Source organism: Mauremys reevesii, linkage group 10 (assembly GCF_016161935.1).
Source record: "Mauremys reevesii isolate NIE-2019 linkage group 10, ASM1616193v1, whole genome shotgun sequence".
Taxonomy (NCBI): domain Eukaryota; kingdom Metazoa; phylum Chordata; order Testudines; family Geoemydidae; genus Mauremys; species Mauremys reevesii.
The window spans coordinates 69,464,896-69,486,025 of record NC_052632.1 but is presented as its reverse complement, the minus strand read 5'-3'; the positions used below and the strand labels follow the sequence as shown (position 1 = coordinate 69,486,025).

The 21,130-nt window shown below is 45.4% G+C and overlaps 2 protein-coding genes across 3 annotated transcripts in view; one reads left to right on the top strand and one right to left on the bottom strand.

The window, feature by feature from the left end:
• LOC120373272 (cytochrome b-c1 complex subunit 2, mitochondrial) overlaps window positions 1-1,355 on the bottom strand; it is a 16,273-nt gene extending 14,918 nt beyond the window's left edge. Inside the window, exon 1 of the mRNA XM_039491494.1 lies at window positions 1,223-1,355. Within this exon, the coding sequence (XP_039347428.1) occupies window positions 1,223-1,258 (36 nt within the window). The 5' untranslated portion in view covers window positions 1,259-1,355. The remainder of the gene's footprint in view (window positions 1-1,222) is intronic.
• CRYM (crystallin mu) lies at window positions 1,327-21,130 on the top strand. Of its 2 annotated transcripts, none has more exons than XM_039491496.1 (9): window positions 1,327-1,464; window positions 2,278-2,588; window positions 3,381-3,531; window positions 4,543-4,605; window positions 13,991-14,092; window positions 14,642-14,825; window positions 17,958-18,079; window positions 18,788-18,872; window positions 19,550-21,130. In XM_039491496.1, exons 1-9 carry the CDS (start codon window positions 1,327-1,329, stop codon window positions 19,612-19,614), a joined length of 1,221 nt encoding a protein of 406 aa, XP_039347430.1. In that variant the 3' UTR covers window positions 19,615-21,130. The 2 variants fall into 2 exon arrangements, with proteins under 2 accessions (XP_039347430.1, XP_039347431.1); XM_039491497.1 differs by lacking the exon at window positions 1,327-1,464 and adding an exon at window positions 1,579-1,636.

The following is a 21,130-nucleotide window of genomic DNA, read 5'->3' as shown; positions in this document are numbered from 1 at the left end:
CCCCTGGGGAGGGCATCCCACTGCTTGTGCGCCTCTGGGTTAGACTCAGGACTGCAAAGAAAATACAGCAGTAGTCAAAAGTCAGAAATGGAAGGCCTCCAAACTGAAGAGATAGACAATGACATAAGAGCATCCCACACAGCCTAAAATTCCCCAAACCAAGAAGTATAATCAAACTTCAAGTGTGAAACATCATTACTCACTTCCTCACATATTAAGTCTACTTTTCATCTAAAGACTCACTTTCTCCCCAAAACCTGAGAGTAACAAGTAAAAATTAAGTGACATAAAGAAATGAACCAATCAGACATGTTGTTGATCTTTAGGCCATTAACATAAGTTACCGTGTCTTTCTGGTTACGCTATTACATGCTTTTCACTTAGTGACAGGTCTGGTTAATATATTTTGAAGCTACTAGTATCTCAATATAGGTTTTATCACCACAAAGGTGATAATTACTTAATCTCCAGACTCTTTCCCCACTTTGAGTCAGCAGTACAGACATATCTACAATTTATACAGAAAAATACTAGGGCTCCCAAGATATGTATTAGCCTACCTGTGCCACTATCTGCAACAGAGAAGGCACCTTTCCCAGTAGGCCCGCAATAATGGTTAGAGTTTCTCCAGTACGTGCCTGACACAAGTCAAATCCAAGAGCAAACGGGGCAGGCTAAGGCACTAACAAGGGGAGGATGCAGGTTCAAGAGCCCTGCAGGGAATAACGCTGGCAAGGGAAGGCGATCCCGTCACCTGCCTCCCGAGGAACTCCTCCCACACCTGTTCACTGCGCGGCTCCCACGGGAACTCGGAGCGGCGGCCCAGGCTATCCAGCCCGGCCTCCCCCAGCAGGGAACAGACTGCTCGTCTCCGGGTGGTAGGGAGAAGGGCAGGTAGCGGGTCCCTACGGGAGCCCGAGGGAAGCTGCTCTGGCCGGGGACAGGCGCGGACTCCCACCCGCCGAGCGAGTGTCGGGCTGGGGCCGAGGTGACCTTCAGACGCTCAGCCCCGCTCCCTGCCCCGGACACCCGGCACCGCCGCGGGTTCCGCTCCACTCTCCCACACGCCCCTCCCTCGGTCTCAGCTCCGCACCTCAGCAGGGAAGGGGGCTGCCCTTGGTCCCCTTACCCGACAGCGAGCCCAGGGTCAACCCCGCCGCAGCCCCAGCCCCCTTCCGGGTGTAGGGACTCCTCGCTCTGCCCCCCATCCCGCCGCACTCACCGAGAGGGAACGAGCGATCGTCGGGATCCCCTTCATCCTCTCCGTGCCGCTCCCGCAGCTGTCCCCGGCGTCCGCTGAGAGAAACAAGATGGCGCCACCGGAGGATGACTCTGCCTTCCCAGCATACACCGCGTCGCTTTGACCTTCTAGCTGTAGGCAAGCAGCCTCTACTGCTCCCTGCTCGGGATTGGACGAGACACCCAGACGGTCCTCTGTCACAGCTCGCTCCGTGCGGCCGAATGGTGTGCGGCGTGCGCCTGCGTGGCGGCGCAAAGCCCCTCCCACTCCCGCTAGTAATTCCCACGGCTCGCCATTGGCCCCCGCCGTCTCTTGAGACGCGCCCCTGGTGGGGTGCCCGCCAGGGCTGTGTGTGCGCTGTGCCCAGTGATCAGTTCTTCTTTGGGCGGCGCACGGGTGAGCGGGGGGCGGTTCGAGGCCCCGTGCCCCACGGTTAAATAAATAGCCACCACCAGTCCCGCATTCTCCCCTTTCATAGCTGCGCTCGTACCCGGAGATTTCGTAGGCTCCCTCAGTAGCTGGGGCAGGAGTGGTGACTCCACAGCGCAGGGCGTGGGGTTAGTGAAGAGACGTTGCAAAAACTGGGATCCCGTGGGAACCAATGTGCTCCTGTATGGGAAATGCCTTGCCCGTGCCCAGAGCGTGTCACCCACGTGGAACAAACGGGCTGCAGGGCTGGGTTCAGACGGGGACAGTTCCCACCACGGAGGCTCCCTCCATGAGGCATTCCGTTATCCCCTGCCCACACGCACCGTGGGTTTACCCTCTCCCCGTGGCGGGTGACCTCCCTCCGCAGCGAGCGGGACACCCCACAGTAAGGGATAATAATGACTGAGAGCCGCACAGTGGGGGGAGTTCCCCATAAGAGCGCGTTCCTGAGAATGACGAGAAAAATGAGCCGCCCGCTCCCCCGTGACGTGTAGCCCTGAGATTCCCCCGCGCTGATTCCCCCCTTTCCAAGATAAGGGGGCTCCGTCCATAGCAATTGGGACGTGGCAGCGGGGTCACATCCCGGCCCTGTCTTGTGCACCCACTAGGTGGCGCAGTTGCAGCAGCCTGGCAAGGAGGGTGGCCGCGGGGGTCCCGGACAGAACTTACAGCCAAGCGGGCACAAGAGGCTGCAGCCGGAGGCGCACGAGAGTCTGTGCTCCCGTCCGGCCCGTGCGCTGGTCACCATGAGCGCTGCGCCGCCGGTTTTCCTGGGCTCCGAGGTGGTGGAGAAGCACTTGCACCGCGCCAGCCTCCTGATCCCTTCGCTGGAAGCTGCCCTGGCCAATTTCTCCAGCGGCGCGGAGGGCGGCGTCGTGCAGCCCATGCGCACCGTGGTGCCGGTGCAGAAGTACAGCGGGTAAGTAGGGAGGAGGGGTGCACACTCCAGGGATCCCCATCACGGGCGCCCCTCTCGTCCTGAGCCAGAGTGGGGAGAGGGAGGGATCCCTTTCTCAGTCCCTCCCCACGGTGAGGGCTTTCTTGGCTGGCCCTTGGGCAGCTGCTGTGATATTCCCCGGCTGTGTCTGGTTAGGGAGATTTCCAGCTCGGATACTGCAATGAGAGCAACAAGGCAGGCAGAGCGCAGCGAGCTTTCCCCTCTCCTGTCGTGTCCCCTGTCCCCTGTCCCCGTCTACTCCTGGCGAGCACTCTGCAAACCGCTACAGTCTCTGAAGTGCCCGACCAGGCTGGAGCAGCAGGCAGGTGCCCCAAATTTCCCGGTGCCTTATGCAGCTGCGTAGTTTTCATATGGGTAAGGACGGCCCTGGCTGATGCTTCCTTCAAACGAGTTCTCTGGCTGGCTGCAAAGGGAATGGGGAAAGTGCTTTTTGTCCTTTAAAATCTATGGTGAAGATCAGCCATTCAGGCTGTTATAAAGTGTGCCCATCGGCCCGCCCTCTGCAGTACCAAGATGAACTGAAGTCAATGGCAGAACTCCCACTGAGGGCAGATTAGATCCTTCTTTAGAAAACACATATTTAAATAGCCTAAAAAATGTCATGCAATTTAGAAGTGGAGAAGAGAAAAAGTAGGGCTGTAGAGAGGGCTATATTACATTAGAGATCAAAAGCAGTTGCTTATTAACTTCTTGCTAGTTAGCTAACAAATTACAAAATTTGATGTTAAATGTATATTTTTTTCTCTTTCAAAGATTTTTAGGGGTCATGCCTGCTTACAGTGCAAAGGACGATGCTCTAACAACTAAACTGGTAACCTTCTATGAACACAAAAAGGATTCTTCTGTTCCCTCTCACCAAGCAACTATATTACTCTTTGACCCAAGAAATGGCTCTTTAAAAGCTGTAAGTTCAGTGTGCATTGATGCATTCTGTTTTGTTAAGTCTGTCAAAATCATATTTCAATTTTAGATGACATAGCTGGTGTAAATCACCATCATTCCATTCATGTCAGTGGAGTTATGGCGATTTGTGTCAGCTGAGAATCTGGCCCTCAGTCTTGTCTGTTTCATTCTTTTTAATCTGTACTTCTTTCTTTGTTTTCTGAAACTGGTGATTTGAAGTGAAACTGTTTATTTGAAGAAATCCCCTGACACCATGTTTAGTTGATATTTTAGGGGGAAAGAATAAATTGCCAAATATTCCGAACTGTTAAAGGCAATGCGAGTTTTGCTGTTGGCCTCTGTGAGGATCGGGTTGGGGGGCTATAGTAGGAATTTTGGGATATTATCTTTCTTAATTAAAAATGAGGATAATGGTTTCAGAAGGGCCAGAACAGTGAAAGTGTCTGTTTCTCAGTGAGGCTCCACAATCCATTTTCACATGATAATTGAATATATAGAGCCAGAGTCTATATAGAGCCAGTGCCCACCCTGAGTGAAGCATAAGGTAGGGGGGCACCTGATTATGGCTCCATGATTCTCTGCCTGGGCCCTGGCACAGGTTAGAGCAGCCTAAGGGCTGCTCCATCATATACTTGCTTGCAATGGTCCCCAATGCTAGCCAGAGTGCTGTGTGTTCTGGCCATGCCTTCATTGCCCTGAAACACCCCCGGTACTGGGGTCTCCAGGAACTATGGTGTAGAAATGGTTATGTTGGGTCAATGACACTGTGATGATGGCCAATTTCCACTCGCTTTGTGCTGCCTGAGTGTCACGAAAGCAGTGGAGCAGGGAAGAGAATCTGCCAATTTAGAATATATTTGCAAGTGTTGCATTAATAATCATCTTCTCTCGGGTTTTCCTTGTCCCTTCACATGATATATCAGTTGTTAAGCACTAATTCACACATGGAGAAAGCATCTGGCATTACGTTTTCAGTGTTCATTTCAGTCTGTTTGATTTTCTTCTTTAAAAGGTCATGGATGGCAGTGTCATTACAGCAAAACGAACTGCTGCAGTTTCCGCGATAGCTACCAAGGTAGGTCTTATGCTTTATAAAATGGGTTGAAGTAGATTATTGGTATGTGACAAGGCAACCCTTCCTCGAGTGCCCTCCCGCAGAATGCCACTGCACAACCCAGGAAACTGCCGCAGTTACCCCTTTCATCCAGAGTCCCCAGTAACTCCAGGTAATCTTTCCAGGTACCAATACCCTTTCCAGCATTTATTTATTACAAGAGTCCCAAAATTGTAATCCAGAATTCCTCAACACAGTTCACATTCCCCAATTCCACAGTACATCCAATCTTTCAAGTCACAACAGCCCATGAACACACCAAGTATAGCTCTGATGTCTCTCACTATGCTCAGGCTCTTGGGTACAGCTCTGGCATCTCTCACCATGCCTCACCCCAGCCCCTCAACCTGGGTTGCTTCTGTGCCCTGTTTGATTCTCAAGTCTGGCTCTGGCTCTCACCTGAAGACATCAGCAAGCTCACCCCTACATCGTCTGCCAGCCTTGAGCTCTCTCTGGTCTTTCAGCCAGCAGATGTCTCCTTCTGCCGCTTGCAGCCTTCAGCCCTCTCTATCCATGGTTCTCTGGCCTGGGGAAACTTGTATGTGATTCCTCAACTGCCTTCCACTTTCACTGGCTTGATCTGGCTCACTGCTCAACACGGAACTCACAGCTCCTTCCTTCAGGGCCAGCTCTCTCTCAGCCTCTGGACTCTCTCTTGCCTTTGGGCTGTCTCTCATAACTCCCAGGGGCAGTCCCTCCCTCCTCATAACACCAAACTAGGGCACACCTGAATTGGAACAGGAGAGCTGGGCCAATTGTCCTGTGACATGGTGTCATGTAAAATAGCTTAGAGGTCTTAGATCGCATTCGCATCTGAGGCTTTCAATCCATGCCAGTTCTCTTTAATTATAGGTACTAGATTTATGACAATGTTCAATCCTCAAAGAAAAGCCTAAAATTTGGTTGTTTCTATTTTAATTCCAAGGGAGTTGTGTAGAGTAATATAGTTTAAGGCCAGAAGGGACCACCAGATCATCTAGTCAGACCTCTTGCATATCACAGGCCACTAGATCCGCCCAGTTAACCCAGTATTGAGCCCAATAACTTGAAATAGACTAAACTATTGTTTACCATAGACAGCGAATAGGAGGGACCAATGTGAACCAATGACCTAGCCCTCTACAATAGCAGGGAATTGATTAGATGAGATATTCAAGATGATCCTAGTAAGTTGCATGTCGCAGAGAAAGGCAAGTAAGCCCCAAGATCCCTGCCAATATGACCTGGGGAAAATTCCTTCCCAACCTAAAATAGCAGTTGGTATGACCTTGAGCATGTGAGAAAGACCCACCAGCCAAGCATCTGAGAGAGAATTTTTCTGTACCACATCAGATCACGATCCCACCCGGTCTGGTGATGCCATCTGTGGCCATCTCCAATGCTTTAGAGGCAGGAGAACCACTCCCCAGAATACAACAAGGAAAAAATCCGTCCTAACCCCTACAGGTGACCAACTGAAGCCCTGCATCATGAGATTTAGGAACATCAGACATAAGACTGGAAGGACCCCCTTTGCCATGAAGCCCAACCCCCATCACTGCATGCAACTCCATTATATAGTCCCACTCAAAAATTTATCAAGCTCTATCTTCAGACTAATTAGGTTGTTTACCCGAACAACTTCTACTGGAAGGCTGTTCCAAAACCTCATTCCTCAGATGACTACAAACTTTCTTCTAACTTCCATCCTAAATTCAGTCATGGCCAGTTTGTACCCATTTATTCTTGTGCCAACATTTTCCTTTAACTTAAATAGCTCTTCTCCCTACCTGTTGTTTATCTCACAATATCTTCGTAGAGAGTAATCATATCCTCTCTCATCCTTCATTTTGCTAGGCTAAACAAGCCATGCTCTTCCAGTGCCCTCTCAGAAGATAGGTCCTCCATGCTCCTGATCACCTAGCAGCTTTTCTCTGCACCTGTTCCAGTTTGAGGTCACCTTTTTTGAACATGAGTAATCAGATTTGTACACAGTATTCCAAATTAGGTCTTACTAGTGCCTTGTACAATTACATTAATACTTCTCTATCTTTACTGTAAATACTCTTCAGTGTATACACGAACGATATGCCTGAAATGATAGTGCAGAAGTTTGCGTACGCTGATGGTTTGGCACTCGCCACTTAGGCAAGTAGCTTTAAAGAACCTGAAGTGACCCTTAGATCTGACCTTAAGCTCATGGAAAAATACTTCTGTAGCAGGGTGAACCCCTGCTCCTTCCCTGAAGGGGTTAAAAACAGCCCTGGGATAGGGCTGTGGCAGGAGAAAGCAGCCTTTAGGGGGGCTGATTGGGGGAAGTGGCTGCAGCTGGGGCCACGCCCCAAACTGAACAGGGCCTGCCTTAGAAAGCCCCAGGCTGCAGCCTAGCAGTGGGCTAACAGGTACTAGGGGTTGCAGAGGGCAGCCCAGGGGTAGGCCAAGGCAGCAGGTCCAAACCCCTTTGCCTGTGATGAGTAGGCTGATACTGCAGTCTGCCCCAGAGTGTGGGGCTAGACAATGACTGGCAGTAGCCAATACTGAGGCAAGGTAGGAATAGAGGGTGAGGGTTCCCTGAGGAGGGGAGACCCTAAGAGAAAGGGGTTACTGCTAGGGGGCAGCACCCCATGTAAAAGGGCACCGGGTCCAAGGCACCTGAAGACAGGTGGCTCACCGGCCTGCAGAGGCGCTCTGGACTGGAACTGAGCTAATTCCCGGAGTCACCAGCAGGAGGCGCCGCAGGGGTGAGTCCGACCTGTCTACAACTTCCAAAAGCTGAGACCAACTCCAAGCAAATCGGTAGCCTCTACTTTCCACTTTGACAATAGAATTGCACAAAACACTCTTAACTGTCAAGTTTCATGGTGAAACTGCATTACAACCCAAAGCCAACATATTTCGGTGGCATTCTTGACTGCACACTGACCTTTCATGACCACCTCAAGAAAGTAGCCTTGAAAGCAAAAACTCATGTCAACATTATTTAAAAGTTAGTGGGAACAAGCTGGGGATCAACTGTCCTGGTTCTAGGAACATTGGCCTTGGTCCTTGTGTACTCAGTTGCAGAGTATTGTGCCCTGGTGTGGATAAGAAGCTGCTATACTGAGCTTGTGGAGAGGCAGCTGAATCAGACTATGCAAATCATCACGGAAACTTTAAAATCAAGACCTCTACTGTGGCTTTCGGTATTAACAAACATCGAACCTCCAACTGTCTGTTGAGATACGGGTCTGTCGCATCTTAGGCGGGGGTTCCGTTCCACGGTTATCGCGTAAAGCGAAAACCGCGTATAGTCAAAACCCCAAGCCCTTTAAATCCCGCCCACAGCTCTGATGGCGGGGCCGGGGCGGGGGCATTTAAAGGGCTCCACCAGGCTCCTCGCCGCGGGGAGCCTGGCGGAGCCCTTTAAATGCCCCCCCTGGCCCTGCTGCTGGAGCTGCGGGCAGGATTTAAAGGGCTCCGCCAGGCTTCCCGCCAGTGGAGCCCTTTAAATGCCACCCCCCATCCCGCTGCCGGAGTTGCGGGTGGGATTTAAAGGGCTGCGCCAGGCTTCCCACCATGGCGGGGAGCCCGGTGGGGCCCTTTAAATGCCCCCCGGTCCCGCCACTGGCGCTTTGGGCGGGATTTAAAGGGCTCCATGGGGCTTCCCACTGCGGCGGGGAGCCTGGAGGAGCCCTTTAAATCCCGCCCGCAGCTTTGGCAGACGGGCTGGGGCTGGCGTTTAAAGGGCCCGGAGCTCCACGGTGGCTGGAGCCTCGGGCCCTTTAGTTCGCCCCAGGGGTTACCAGCCACCTCTGCAGCTGGGAGCCCCCTGGGTGATTTAAAGGGTCTGGGACTCCCAGCCACAACTGGTGCCCCAGGACCTTTAAATCTTGAGGCCACGCCCCCTCCCGGACTCCAGGCCTTTCAGCGTAAAGCTGAAATCGCGCATATTAAATGCGCGTAAGTTGCGAGAGACCTGTATAGCCACAGCACAAGAATTTAAATGTGCTGAAGACTACGCAGAACCTCCCATCTGGCAGTATATGGATAACATACCCCCATCACACCTGAAATTGTGAAAGCTACTATGGACCACACTTGATCACTTCTAGTCTCTGGATCTGGCGAGGGAATGGCGAAGTGTCTGGACCTCCTCTGCTGTTCCAAACAAGCACATTATTACTGACCCAACAAATACCTCCTCGGTTTCGACCTGCCACACAGACTTGGGACCACATTGACCCACATCCAAAGAAATAGTGGAAGATGCAGCTACTTGATGCACAAGTGGAAAATCAAAGACTCTGTTTCATGTGACTGCAGTGAGAACATCCAAACCAATGAACACATCAGAACAGTGTCCCAAATATGGATTCAAAGATGAATTTGATGATATCCACAGTGTCACAGAGGAGGCCTTGAAATGGCTTATGGACCTACAACTGCATCTATAAAATGTTGCTCTGCAAATGCCATACATGCCTGCGAGAGAGACTGGAAATGCCTCACCTGATATATCCTAGGACAACATTTGCCTATTTCACAGTTGTATCACGTTCACGGCACATCAACTAACACAACCAGGTATCTCTCCTCCTCTGTCATTTTCAACTGATGAGTCCCCAGCTGATAGCAGAAATTCTTATTATTAGTTCTTATGTTCATGACCTTGCACTTTTAAATTTCATCTCATTTCTATTACTCCAGGTCATCAGTGTCATCCAGTTCTTCCTGTATAAAATTCCATTCCTCCTGTGTATTGACAATGCCTCCCAACTTCATGTCATCAGTAAATTTTACTAGCACCTTCCTACTTTTTGTGCCAAAGACAGAAGTCCCACGTCTGATCCTTTAGGAACTCCGCTAGTAACCTCCCTTCAGCCCAGGTGTTCTCCTTTCAGCACCACCATTTGTCTTCTCCCCTTTTGCCGGTTTCTTAACCTCCTTACAGTTCTTACCCTAATCCCCATCTTCTTCATCTGAATTACTAATTTCCTGTGTGTATGAAATTCCTTACTGAAGGCCAGATAGATTAGCTCTACTTCATTTTCCTTGTTTAAAAAAATCAGTTATTTTATCAAAGAAAAGGTATTCATGCTTGTATTGTATGTGATATGGCAGCGATTCACTCTGTGAACTGTTCTGAGAATATAGTGGAGTAGTTTTGCTCAGTGATTTGTTTGTTGCCTTATGTATGCACCTACAGGGCTTTGGGTAAGTGCAGTGATAAATTAAAACTGATTAGACTACACAGCGTCTTCCCCAGTCTGGCCACTCTGCTACTCCACATAACTTCCAATTCAAAGTAGGAATATTAATACAAATAAATCTTCAAATACTAATTTAAAAATATTTGGCTGGTCTGTTAATGCTGGGAATAAAGCAGCTAACCCTTCCGAGGCCATCAGTTGGAAGGAAAGTTTTAGGCTTCCAAGCGCAAGAATGATAAAATGAAGATGGGCAGATTCGATAAGTGCTATGTTTCCTGGCCCACTAACTCTCCTGCTTTAGACTGACGACCAGATTCTCTTCTCTGGTACATCGGTCTTATGCTGATGTAATTCCACCCAAATCAATGGAGTTACAGCCAACACAGACGTGAAGTATCTATCCCCAAGAGCCACTCCATTTGGAGTGGAGAAGGGGCGAACAATGGGTGACCGGGGTCCTAGTGGGGAGCCAGCTGTGGTCACTCAATTAGGGTGAACTGCAAAGAATGGGGCAGCCAAACCCACAAAAGCTGGTGGATATTCCAATACTTAGATTTACCAAGCCAGCATAGAACAGTTTCTTTATTACCTTACTGGTTACTCAGAAGTCCAAACAACACAGTTCCCTTAAAGTCATCCAGCCTCGGGCCTCCATCCAGGTACCCACGTCAAATATGATGAACATTTCTGTAAATCTTATTTCATTATAGAAAAGGTTCTACTAATCCCAAAGGATCGGACACATTACCTCCCAGGTTAATGAATGTATCAGATCTTACCCAAATACACACTACAGCCTATTCTTATTAACTAAACTAAAATTTATTAAAAAACAAGAGAGAGAATATGGTTAAAAGGTCAATATACATACAGACATGAGTTCAATTCATTTAGGTACGGATTCACAGCAGAGATGGTGAGCTTCATAGTTGCAAAGAGTTCTTTCAGAAATAAGAACAGGAGTACTTGTGGCACCTTAGAGACTAGTAAATATTGACTGGACTAGTCTCTAAGGTACCACAAGTACTCCTGTTCTTTATGCAGATACAGACTAACACGACTGCTACTCTGAAACCTTTCAGAAATAGTTCTTAGTTTATAGTCCAATGTCCAAATATCACATTCAAGGCGTATCAGCATAACTGAGACCTCAATCTTGCAACTCAAACTTCCCCCGAAGAAGCTTAAGCAGATCTGAGATGACAGAATCAGGACCCAAGGATCTTTTGTACAATTTCATGTCTTTTGACAAGTTGGAATTCCTCAAGGAACAAAAGGTAATTAGGATGACTTTGAAGGAGGTCCATCACCGGTACTTAACTATATGAATTAACATAAGGCCATTTGCTTTTTCCCTCACCATTCACAGTACATTTCAAAGAGAGATGTTCACAATTCATTTAAATGATATCCGAATACAGCATAGACAGGGACTGTTGATTACATTGTGGACCCTACTCATACATATGTAAATACACAAAAACACAAACATTATCTCCCTATATGTCTTTTGAGGGTTATTTATTTTGCAGGATGTTTAACACTTTCTATCAGAGGGGTAGCCGTGTTAGTCTGGATCTGTAAAAGCAGCAAAGAGTCTTGTGGCACCTTATAGACTAGCTTTCGTGGGTGAATACCCATGCATCCCACGAAGTGGGTATTCACCCACAAAAGCTCATGCTCCAAAACGTCTGTTAGTCTATAAGGTGCTACAAGACTCTTTGCTGCTAACACTTTCTAGCCATGCATCACACAATGAATTCCTGAGATGTTAAACTGTAGGGCTACTCTCAGCTCAGACCTTCCCCCCTTAAAACCAGATTCTGAAGACTTTACACAAGCAAAGCTCCACAAAAACAACAAGGAGTCCGGTGACACCTTTAAAAACTAACAGATTTATTTGGGCATAAGCTTTCACGGCTAAAAAACCTCACTTCTTCAGATGCAGTGACTTCAAAGGAGCTGTGCCTGTATTAGAACTTCCAGATCAGACCCTTATCTGTCACCTGCTGCTCTGTGAGATTTTCAGGACTCTTTGAGCCCAGCTTTCAGTTGTCATCTTGTCCTCTTTATGGCAGTTCCTCTTCAATAAGCCAATACTTTTGTGTACGGAACTTTTGAAATCAATGCTACAGAGTCTGTGTAACAAGAATCAAAATGAGCTCTTAGCTTTGATAAATCTGTTAGATGAGATTTTTTTTATTTCTTTGCAGCAGAGTCAATTCAACAGGCATTGAAAGCCCATATAGTTCAAAGGCTCCAAGTACAAGAGTGGCCATAGCAAATGCACAAACAAGAAATGCAGGTGGCTGGGGCTAGGTTCAAACATCCCTTCTTTTCCCTTCCTAGTTCCTGGTGAACCACAGAGGATGATTAAACAGGGAAATTCAGAGCTACCAGAGGAGTGAATTTTAAGTTTTGAGCCTCAAGCCACCCTTGTTTGTAAAAACTGACTGGTGGACACATATCCTGTTCTTAGTGAAGTTCACCTCTCTGGAGTGTTCTAAATCAGGGATGTCAGACGTGGGCCATACCTGGCCAGGGCTGAAATGTAATCTCTCTTGCTTAGAAGGAAAAATAATTGTCCCAGACTAGTACCATTTTCAGCAATTTGACTCAGTTTAAAAAGGGATATGAACAAGTGACAAGTAGGAAGCTTCAATTCTAGTATTTTTCTTCTTCTTCCTCTTCCTCCTTTTTTTTAAAGAGCAGATAAACAACTCTTTAAACAAACACTCGGACTGAGGCTAGATTAGCTGGTTACTGTCTGGGGGCATGGCACTTCTTCCAAGCCCATTATCCCAGTTTTGGGATGCACATCCTGTCCTACAGGATTGCTAAATAAAAGGCATTTCATCCTTTCTTTGAGTGGTGTCTGCAACAACAATGTATAGTCTGCAAAATTTTGTGGGATAAGGGTTGTAACTTATAGGGCTACATTTTGCCCTAGTATACCCGCGCCACTGGTGGTGTCAATGGAATTGCACGCCAGTAAATGAGATCCTGTCTATCCTGGGGATATTTATTCTCTTATAGCTACCCTGATGTAGGTGCAATCCCTCTGTGCCAATGCTTTGCACTGGTGTAAGCCCTGTTTCACCCCCAGTGCAGCATTTCTGCACTGGGGGTTTATACTGGTGTAACTACATACATAGATGTAGCTACATCAATACAAATGCAAAAGTGCAAATTGAATCAAGCCCACAAAAGTTTCTCTTAGGACATTTTAAGAACAGGGATTTATATAAAAAATAGAAATACTATATAAACATTTTTAAATATGAAACTAAACAAACAGCAGGTCTAACCAAACAGCAATGGAGCAATAGTCCTCTGGGGATATTTCAAAAAGCTCTCAGAGAGCAGCTGAAAGCCTCAGCAAGAGGTTTCTTGGGAGAGGTGTCAGGGTATGCATCTAATTAGTGGAATTAGTGTGCATCTGTGATTGTTACTTACTGTGTACTGTGTGCATATAAGACTTTTTACTTTTAACAGAGAATGACCTCGCTTAACAGAGTTTTGCATTATAAGAATGACCCTTCGCTTACAGAGTTTTTTGCTAGAATGATGACCACCTCAGCCAGCAGCCACTTGGCAGGCAAAGAGGTCAAGTCTTTTCCGTCACTTCCGTTCACTGGCATAACGCTCATCTTTTCTGCTTTGCATTGCCTCCAGCCAGGAGAGAGCAGCTAACAGCACTAACTAATAACTCCTGTACTGTAAGCTTACCAGGACTTGACTTGCAGAGGATGCAGCTGTCTCCCTCATGTTCCGCCAGTCAGGAGGAGAGCCCCTGCAGTGCATCTGCTCTGCAACTCCAACGCCAAGAAGTCCTGTCCCCTCACCCAAAGTGACAAGCATTGGGGTGAAAATCCCAATTCAATGGGGGGCAGCGAGTGCGGGGAACTGTGGGATAGCCACAGTCGCTTCCAAAAAAAGAGCTGGCCCGGTGATGTGTGGACTCAAGTTCGAATTTGTGTATTTAGTATGGATACACAAAGGAATCAATGACCCCTCTGTACAAAGTTTAAAAATAATCGCTCTAGTGTAAATATGCCTCTCCCATGTAAATGTGCCTAAGATTGAGGGGATTTAATTTAAGTAGTGGATCATCATCACAACTGTGTTTTTTCCATGACTACTGTCACTGATTTATTTTCTAACTTGATATATTTTAGTTCTTAATGCCAGCTGATTCAGAAGTGCTGTGCATTCTAGGAGCTGGTGTTCAAGCCCATAGTCATTATGAGGTCTTCACAGAGCAGTTCTCATTTAAAGAGGTAAGCCAAGGAATGCATCTCAAAGGAGAAGATTTATTTTTCTCAATTATTTTTTCAGTAACACCAATAACAAATAACGTATATAATAACCAATAAAGTTGTATCTAATGGCTTCAGCATATTTCAACAAAATGTCTCTAGACATTGCACTTCTGTAGCCTTTCCTCCTCCCATCTCAAAGCATTTTAATAACGCATGCTGGAAACAAAGTCAAGTTTCAGACTTACTCATTTCTCTATTTGAGAAAATCCTACCGTATATAAGTTTCTTGGACAAGCTTCCTGCAGCCTCGATCAGTTCAGATTTTCTATTTAAAATGTATTTTATAAATATAAAGATGCCATGAACTGTTATCCTAGCATTGGAAGATAATCATGAAGATGTACTAGCCCAGACACAAAATCTACTCACCTGCTCTTTGCCAGGATGAGTAATGATAATGAAGAAAACTCATTGAGCATTTTTAAAATAAGCGCTTGTTTGGGAATTTTGCAAGGATGGGTTACTCATATTATATAATCTCTATGTGCTTTCCATGTTGCTTTGCAGGTCAGGATATGGAATCGCACTAAGGAGAATGCTTTGAAATTTGCTCGCTCAGTTAAGGGTCCAGTGCAGGTTTGCTCCTCTGCTCAGGAGGCTGTCACCGGAGCTGATGTGATTATAACAGTCACTATGGCAACAAAGCCAATTTTATTTGGAGAGTGGATAAAACCAGGTGCCCATATCAACGGTATGCCAGACTCTCATTGATTAGGGGGGTTTCTCTGCTATTATTTATATTATTATTTTATTTAGCTCTGATGTGCTCAATGCTGTGCTGTATAATACTCACAAAGTCGGTTTCTGCCCAGATTGGTCTAGATTTCTCAGAATAATCACTTCTCCTCTTTGAGCACGGTCTTGCAGGGTGTCTGTATTCAGTGCTATTTAGGGATTCTGCTATTGTATGTTTGAGCAGCAGGTAATCTCATCTTTGCTATGGTGGCCAACAAGGTGTGGCCTTGATGTCCATTTCATCTTAGACTTGAACAACATCCTAGAAACATGTTCCCAAAGTGATTTTTTAGTAGTACTTCTGTTTCCCTGGTGTTTATCATCTTTTCTTCTGCCCTGTTTTGCAAACTCCTTTATTTCTTCTTTCTTCTGAATCCCTTTGATCTCAGTGGGAATTTTGCCTGAGTTAAGAACTGCGTAAAAATGGAGAGAACCCCAGGGTTTGGTCCCTTTGCCGTGTTCTTTTTTTAAATTGTGTTTTCTGGTGATGTTGTTGCTGCCCTAGCATACAGAGTCCCTGAGCTCCTTGGCATTTATTTATGTTATTTAATTTGGAGCTGGTTCAGATGACCGTGTGAACTTTCCAAGTGGTCTGGTAATGAGACAAAGGCAACTTGTAAGAGGGAACAATTTAAAGGAAGTTCCCACCAATTTTTCAAACTCTGTTTAATTCTTTACCGGTGACATTGTTATCTGTGCTGTCTCACAGCATGAAGGCCATGCGTTCAACCAGGATCAATTAGTGTCTTCATTTGCTGAGGCAACACATTCACAAAGACCACCTCTCCTGTTTTTTTCCCCAGAGGCATTCCTACTGCATGAGTAGGCATTCAGACAACCCTGGAGTTCTCACATCCCTACTGTCTGTAAAGTTGTGTAGGCGAATTATTTTACCATTCAGTTCAATATTATTTGTGTTTATCTGTACAAAAGAAGTTGCTAATACTAGGAGTTTTACATTTTTTTTTAACGATAAGCCTTTGTTCACAAAACTGTTTCGGTAAGTAAAGATCTGTAAATGGGTTCCAACTGTACTGCTTACAAAGTCACAAGAAAAGAATGGAAACTGCAGGTTTAGAAATCCCAGATAATAATGTTCAGTCATCGGTCTGCACATACAGTTCCCTGCAGCAAACTGCTTCTTTGGTTCTGATTTGATAAGGATAAGTGAGGGATCTTTTAATTGCATTTCTCTCTATAGGCACGTAACATCAAGACAGTCTGGATCAAAAACACTTAATAAAAAAGAATTATGAAGTTCAAGGCTTTTGCAAATGAATGGAGAAGAGGGAAGTGGTGAGGGGCAAGAGATAATAGGAAAAAGGGGGTGATTGGGTCATTTACTTTAGATATCTACATCCCGCTGAGGAGGATGTTACAATCACAACATCCAGCAGGGCTTTGTCAGGAGCAGCAGGAAGAGGGTGAAGAACAGAAGGAGGGGCTGATAGACTAAGAGAGGATATGGTAGAGCAGCATAGCACCAGCCAAGCCTGTTCTTGGACAGGATACCAAACTATAGTGCAGTGTGGTTGTTTGTTAAACAACTTTATAAATACGCTTGTTATTCGAGAAAGGCTGGGCTTGGCAGTCTTTGAGACTGAAGGTCTGTGATTTATGATGAAAAGCACTATATGAGCACCGAGTACTTTTATTATCTGTAGCAGAGATACAGCGTAGGCAGTGACAGGGTGAGCTTCCCTGTGTTGCCTTGCCTTGTCAGACTTGCCCTAAAGGGCGAAAGGGTAGTTGTTGTACGTCCATCCTTGGTGCTAACCAGGCACTTGGCTTGACTGGTTTTGCATTAGTTTGTTAATGTCTTTGACTGGTGTGAGATGGGCGGGCGGACACTGTGAGAATGGGAACAAGCTGGACATGGGTAAAGCTCTTAGGCCAAACTGGGGAATGCACCTGTGTAACAAATAATATATTTTGCTCAAGGAGTTTCAGGTTTATTGACAGATATTTCACTGTGATTACTTTGTAAATGCTCTGCAGAGCACTACCTCGCTTTCTCTGCCTCCACTATGACCTCTCCTCTTTGGCTAAGCCTTCCAGAGGAGTAGAGATGTAAGCAAGAGGACCAAGCCTCAGAGGAAAAGGCTGTCTAACGACAAATGCTAACAAAGAATCCTGCTCCCCTTGTGAGTTCACCCTGCCATTGTGGATTTGCTCCCACATGAGTTTTACTTTACTGCTAGCAGCCTGATCCTACAAGGCAGGGTTGGCCAACCTGAGCCTGAGAAGGAGCCAGAATTTACTACTGTACATTGCCAAAGAGCGAAAGTAATACATCAGCAGCCCCCCATCAACCCCTCCCCACCCGCCACCTACTGCTCACCCGCAGCCCTGCCAATCAGCACCTCCTCCTCCCTCCTGCCTGCCGCAGTCAGCTGTTTCGCAATGTACAGGAGGCTCTGGGATAGAGGGGGTAGGAGCAAGGGTGCAGCAGGCTCAGAGGAGTGGGCAGGAAGGGGCAGGGGCCTTGGGATAAGGGGTGGGGTGGAGTGGGGGCAGGGCCTGGGGTTGAGCAGCAGAAAGTTGGCACCTGTAGCTCTAGCCCCGGAGTCAGCACCTGTGCAAGCAGCCACATATTAACTTCTGAAGAGCCTCATGCGGCTCCGGAGCCACAGGTTGGCCACCCCTGCTACAAGGGAACTAATTGATTTTAGTGGTCCTGGTCGTGTTTTCACTGAATACAAGGATTTCAGTGGGAGCAAGATTAGACCCAATGAGGGCTGAGGGTGCTCAGCAGGCATAACAGGAACAGCACTTTGGAGGATTGGAACCTAAGGGCTCAATCCTGCTTTGACATCAATGGAAGTAGAAGGTGCTCAGCAGGATCAAGCCCTAGATGCACAATGTACAGCTCAGTCTGAATGGAGAACAGCTCAGGACTTTCCCTAGTCTATCAAGCTGTTCTTGTTCTGTATCAGTGAACTTGTCCTCAAGGTTAATTTCAGGCTGTTTGTGCATAAGTGATGACATTGCTGTGGAAAGACATTATTCACCTCTGTTGAACGAGAAATGTGTTTCTGTTAAATCCATTTTAAATATTTCACTCTGAAGTTAATCACTTATCTTTTAGCCATTGGGGCAAGCAGACCAGACTGGAGAGAGCTGGATGATGAAGTGATGAAGAAGTCTGTCCTATATGTGGATTCTCGAGAGGCTGCTCTGAATGAATCAGGAGATGTTATATTATCAAGGGTAAGTCTTTCTTAAATGCTAGAGCTTCTCCTCTCGGGTGCTACTTTTGCACTGCGCCATTTCTCATTGCTTTCAGATCCATCCTTTATTAGATCTACACTTAAAAATGTTTAATGTTTCAAAAATTATTCCAAATCTTTCACTTTCATCCCAGAAGATCCCAAAGCAATTTATACATGATGGGACAAATTCTGCTCTGTTGCACCTATGTATCCTTATGATACACGTTTCAGCATCATTAAATTGGAACTGCCTCTAATGTGTGGAGGCCAGCAGCCAAACAGATGGCTGTCACACTGCACAAAATTGAGGAGAGGGGACCTTTTGTCATGCCCTTACACAAAGTGCCATAGGATTTTTTTTTTAATGTCCACGCATAACAGAGAGGGCTTTCATTTTTAAGGTTCCATCTGCGAAACCAACAAACTGTAAACTACATGGAAGTCAATTTATCTTTGTCAGCAAGGTAACAGGTCGATCATTTTGAGTAATGAAATTCAGGCAGATATTTTTCTCTGAAAGCCATGTTATTCTTCTGGAATTTCTGTCTAGTTTCTATATTACTTGACCTAACAATGATCTGTTTTACCAGTAACCGAACCTTTCCAATTTTTTGTCTTCTCTTTCTTTTAAAATCACTCAAAAACCAGTTTATTTCTCTTGATGGCTGTCATGGATATCAAGCCTAAATGTGCATTTGTTTCACAGGCAGAGATTTTTGCCGAGCTGGGAGAGGTAGTGAAAGGGACAAAACCAGCTTTGCCTGAGAAAACAACAGTGTTCAAATCACTGGGTAAGAACAACCCCCTCCTATGTGGAGGAACAATGGCTTGTTATTTATTAAGTCCCTCTTGCATGGGAAAGTTGATGATCTTCAAAGCTACTGTCCCAACACACTCTACAGAGGACAGTAGCTACAATATAAGATGTGTATTTTCCCTCTTTTCTCAATGTAGCAAGACTCATAAAATCTAAACTGAAAGAAAAGCAAACATGCTAGAGAAATACATTGTCCATTTTGTTTAAGTTCCATTTACTCAAGTCATGACTACATGGTTTACTAACATAGCACCAACCTGAATGTCCTACTCTGATGCCCCTGAAGTCTGTTTGACTTGAAGGTGATGTGACAAAGAAGTACGGTATTGGAAGTGATCAGAAGACTGGATTACCATGGTTGAGGTTGAATGTCCTGTTAGCAAGGATCCATTGGTTCCAGTTGTAGCTTTTACAGCATGGGTACATGTCCAATGGGAATTGGATTGAAACCAATAAACTCCTTTTACACATGGCACCTAACAGCTATCTGATGGTGATAACTTCTTGTCATTACCAGACTGGGGTCCTAGATTGTGGTGTGAAAGATTCTCTAGTCCATTGTCTAGTCATTCTATTTCCCTGTGAAATTAAATTATTTCATTCAACCAAAGTATTGGTTGTAGGTGATTTTAATTCTCTTATATATTTCAGGGATTGCAATTGAAGACACTGTGGCAGCAAAATTAGTTTATGATTCCTGGTCAGCTGGTAACTAAAACGAAGAGCCTGCAATACTAAGAAGGACAAAATAAGATAAAGAAAATGGTTCACGCTTAGTTTTCTTGTACCATTTCTTTATAAGAAAAGGAAGTAATTCCATAGGGAATATAGTACTTTATAACTTTCAATAGCCAATATTAAAATTACAGCATATACAGCATTTACTTTTATTCTTTAATGTCAGATATCTAATGTTTGTAAAGTTACTAACAAATGTATTTCTGTGCATTTTGATATCATTTGGAATAAACCACTTTTGCTCACTAATGTACCATAGCTATCAGAAGAACTGTGTGCAGATTTCATGTCTGTGGAGAGCTAATTGTTACTGTGGTAAAATGCACTAGTGTGGAGACTGCAGTTTAAATCTGGTGTCATGTCACTAGTGATAGCTGGCTCACTTGAAATCCCAGTGGGATAGTTCTCAGCATGATGAAACCATCCTCATTCAGACATCTATCCATCTGGTCTCTAGAAAGGTCTGAATCTGGAATGCCAGAAATGCTGTAGGTTGCAGTTAGAGCATGTTAATCAAAAAGGCTAAATAGTTAATCATGTTCAGTGCCTTGCTATGCTGGGACTTAGTATTATCGGTTTATGATCGTCATGAGATTACACCCAAAACTTCAGCATTAAACAATTTTTTCTTTAAAAATAAAAAGATAATATTGCACGTATTCTATTGGGAGATTTCCTGATTTAATATGTTCATAAATTCTCTACTAAGGCTCTCTTAGGTTAGAGCCATGCTGACTTATTCCAGTGGGATAAACTTCTTCCCAGTGTAAAGACAAACCTTTTCAGTGCTCAGGTTTGTTTGTGTCTTGAGTGGGTGAGTGGACTGGTAATCATGCTTTTAGCCATATGAGCATTGCTTTAAAGGAGCCGGGGTGACATGCTAGGTAAGGAAAAGTTCCTGTTCTGTGCTAGTAACCCAATTGTTTTGCATAGACTGCACATCTGTTAATAGATGGCTCTTGCCTTGGGAAAGCGTACCGAGTTTGGGGCTGCATTTGTGCCTTATAAAATTGTATCTACATTTTATACCATGCAGGTAATTAAATATTTCTTCATTCCATGGGAACGTATATAGCACAGTCATTTGTAATGCTGCTAATACAGTATAGAGAAGCAATAGACAGGAGGTACAGTAGAATTTATTGTTAAATCTGTAGGTGGTGCATGAGTAAATTTATAAAGATAATTATGGGGAAAAGTCACAGGTGACATAATTTGTCTGTAAGTTACAAGCCTTTTGTAAACTAGTCAGAAAATGGGAGTAAATTGCATAGTAGTGTAATTTGCATAGATTTAGCATTGAGGGGTAACAAACCCTTAAATCTTTTGGGTCAAACGATGGTCTCTTTTACATGGATGCAAAATCCAGAGTAACTCCACTGACTTTCCACTGGCATAAGTGAATGAAGAATTTGTCCTCTTAACCTTTGCATTTTTAAGTTGTAATTATGTGACCTTAGAAATTCTGTTATGAAAAAAATCACATTTAATGTA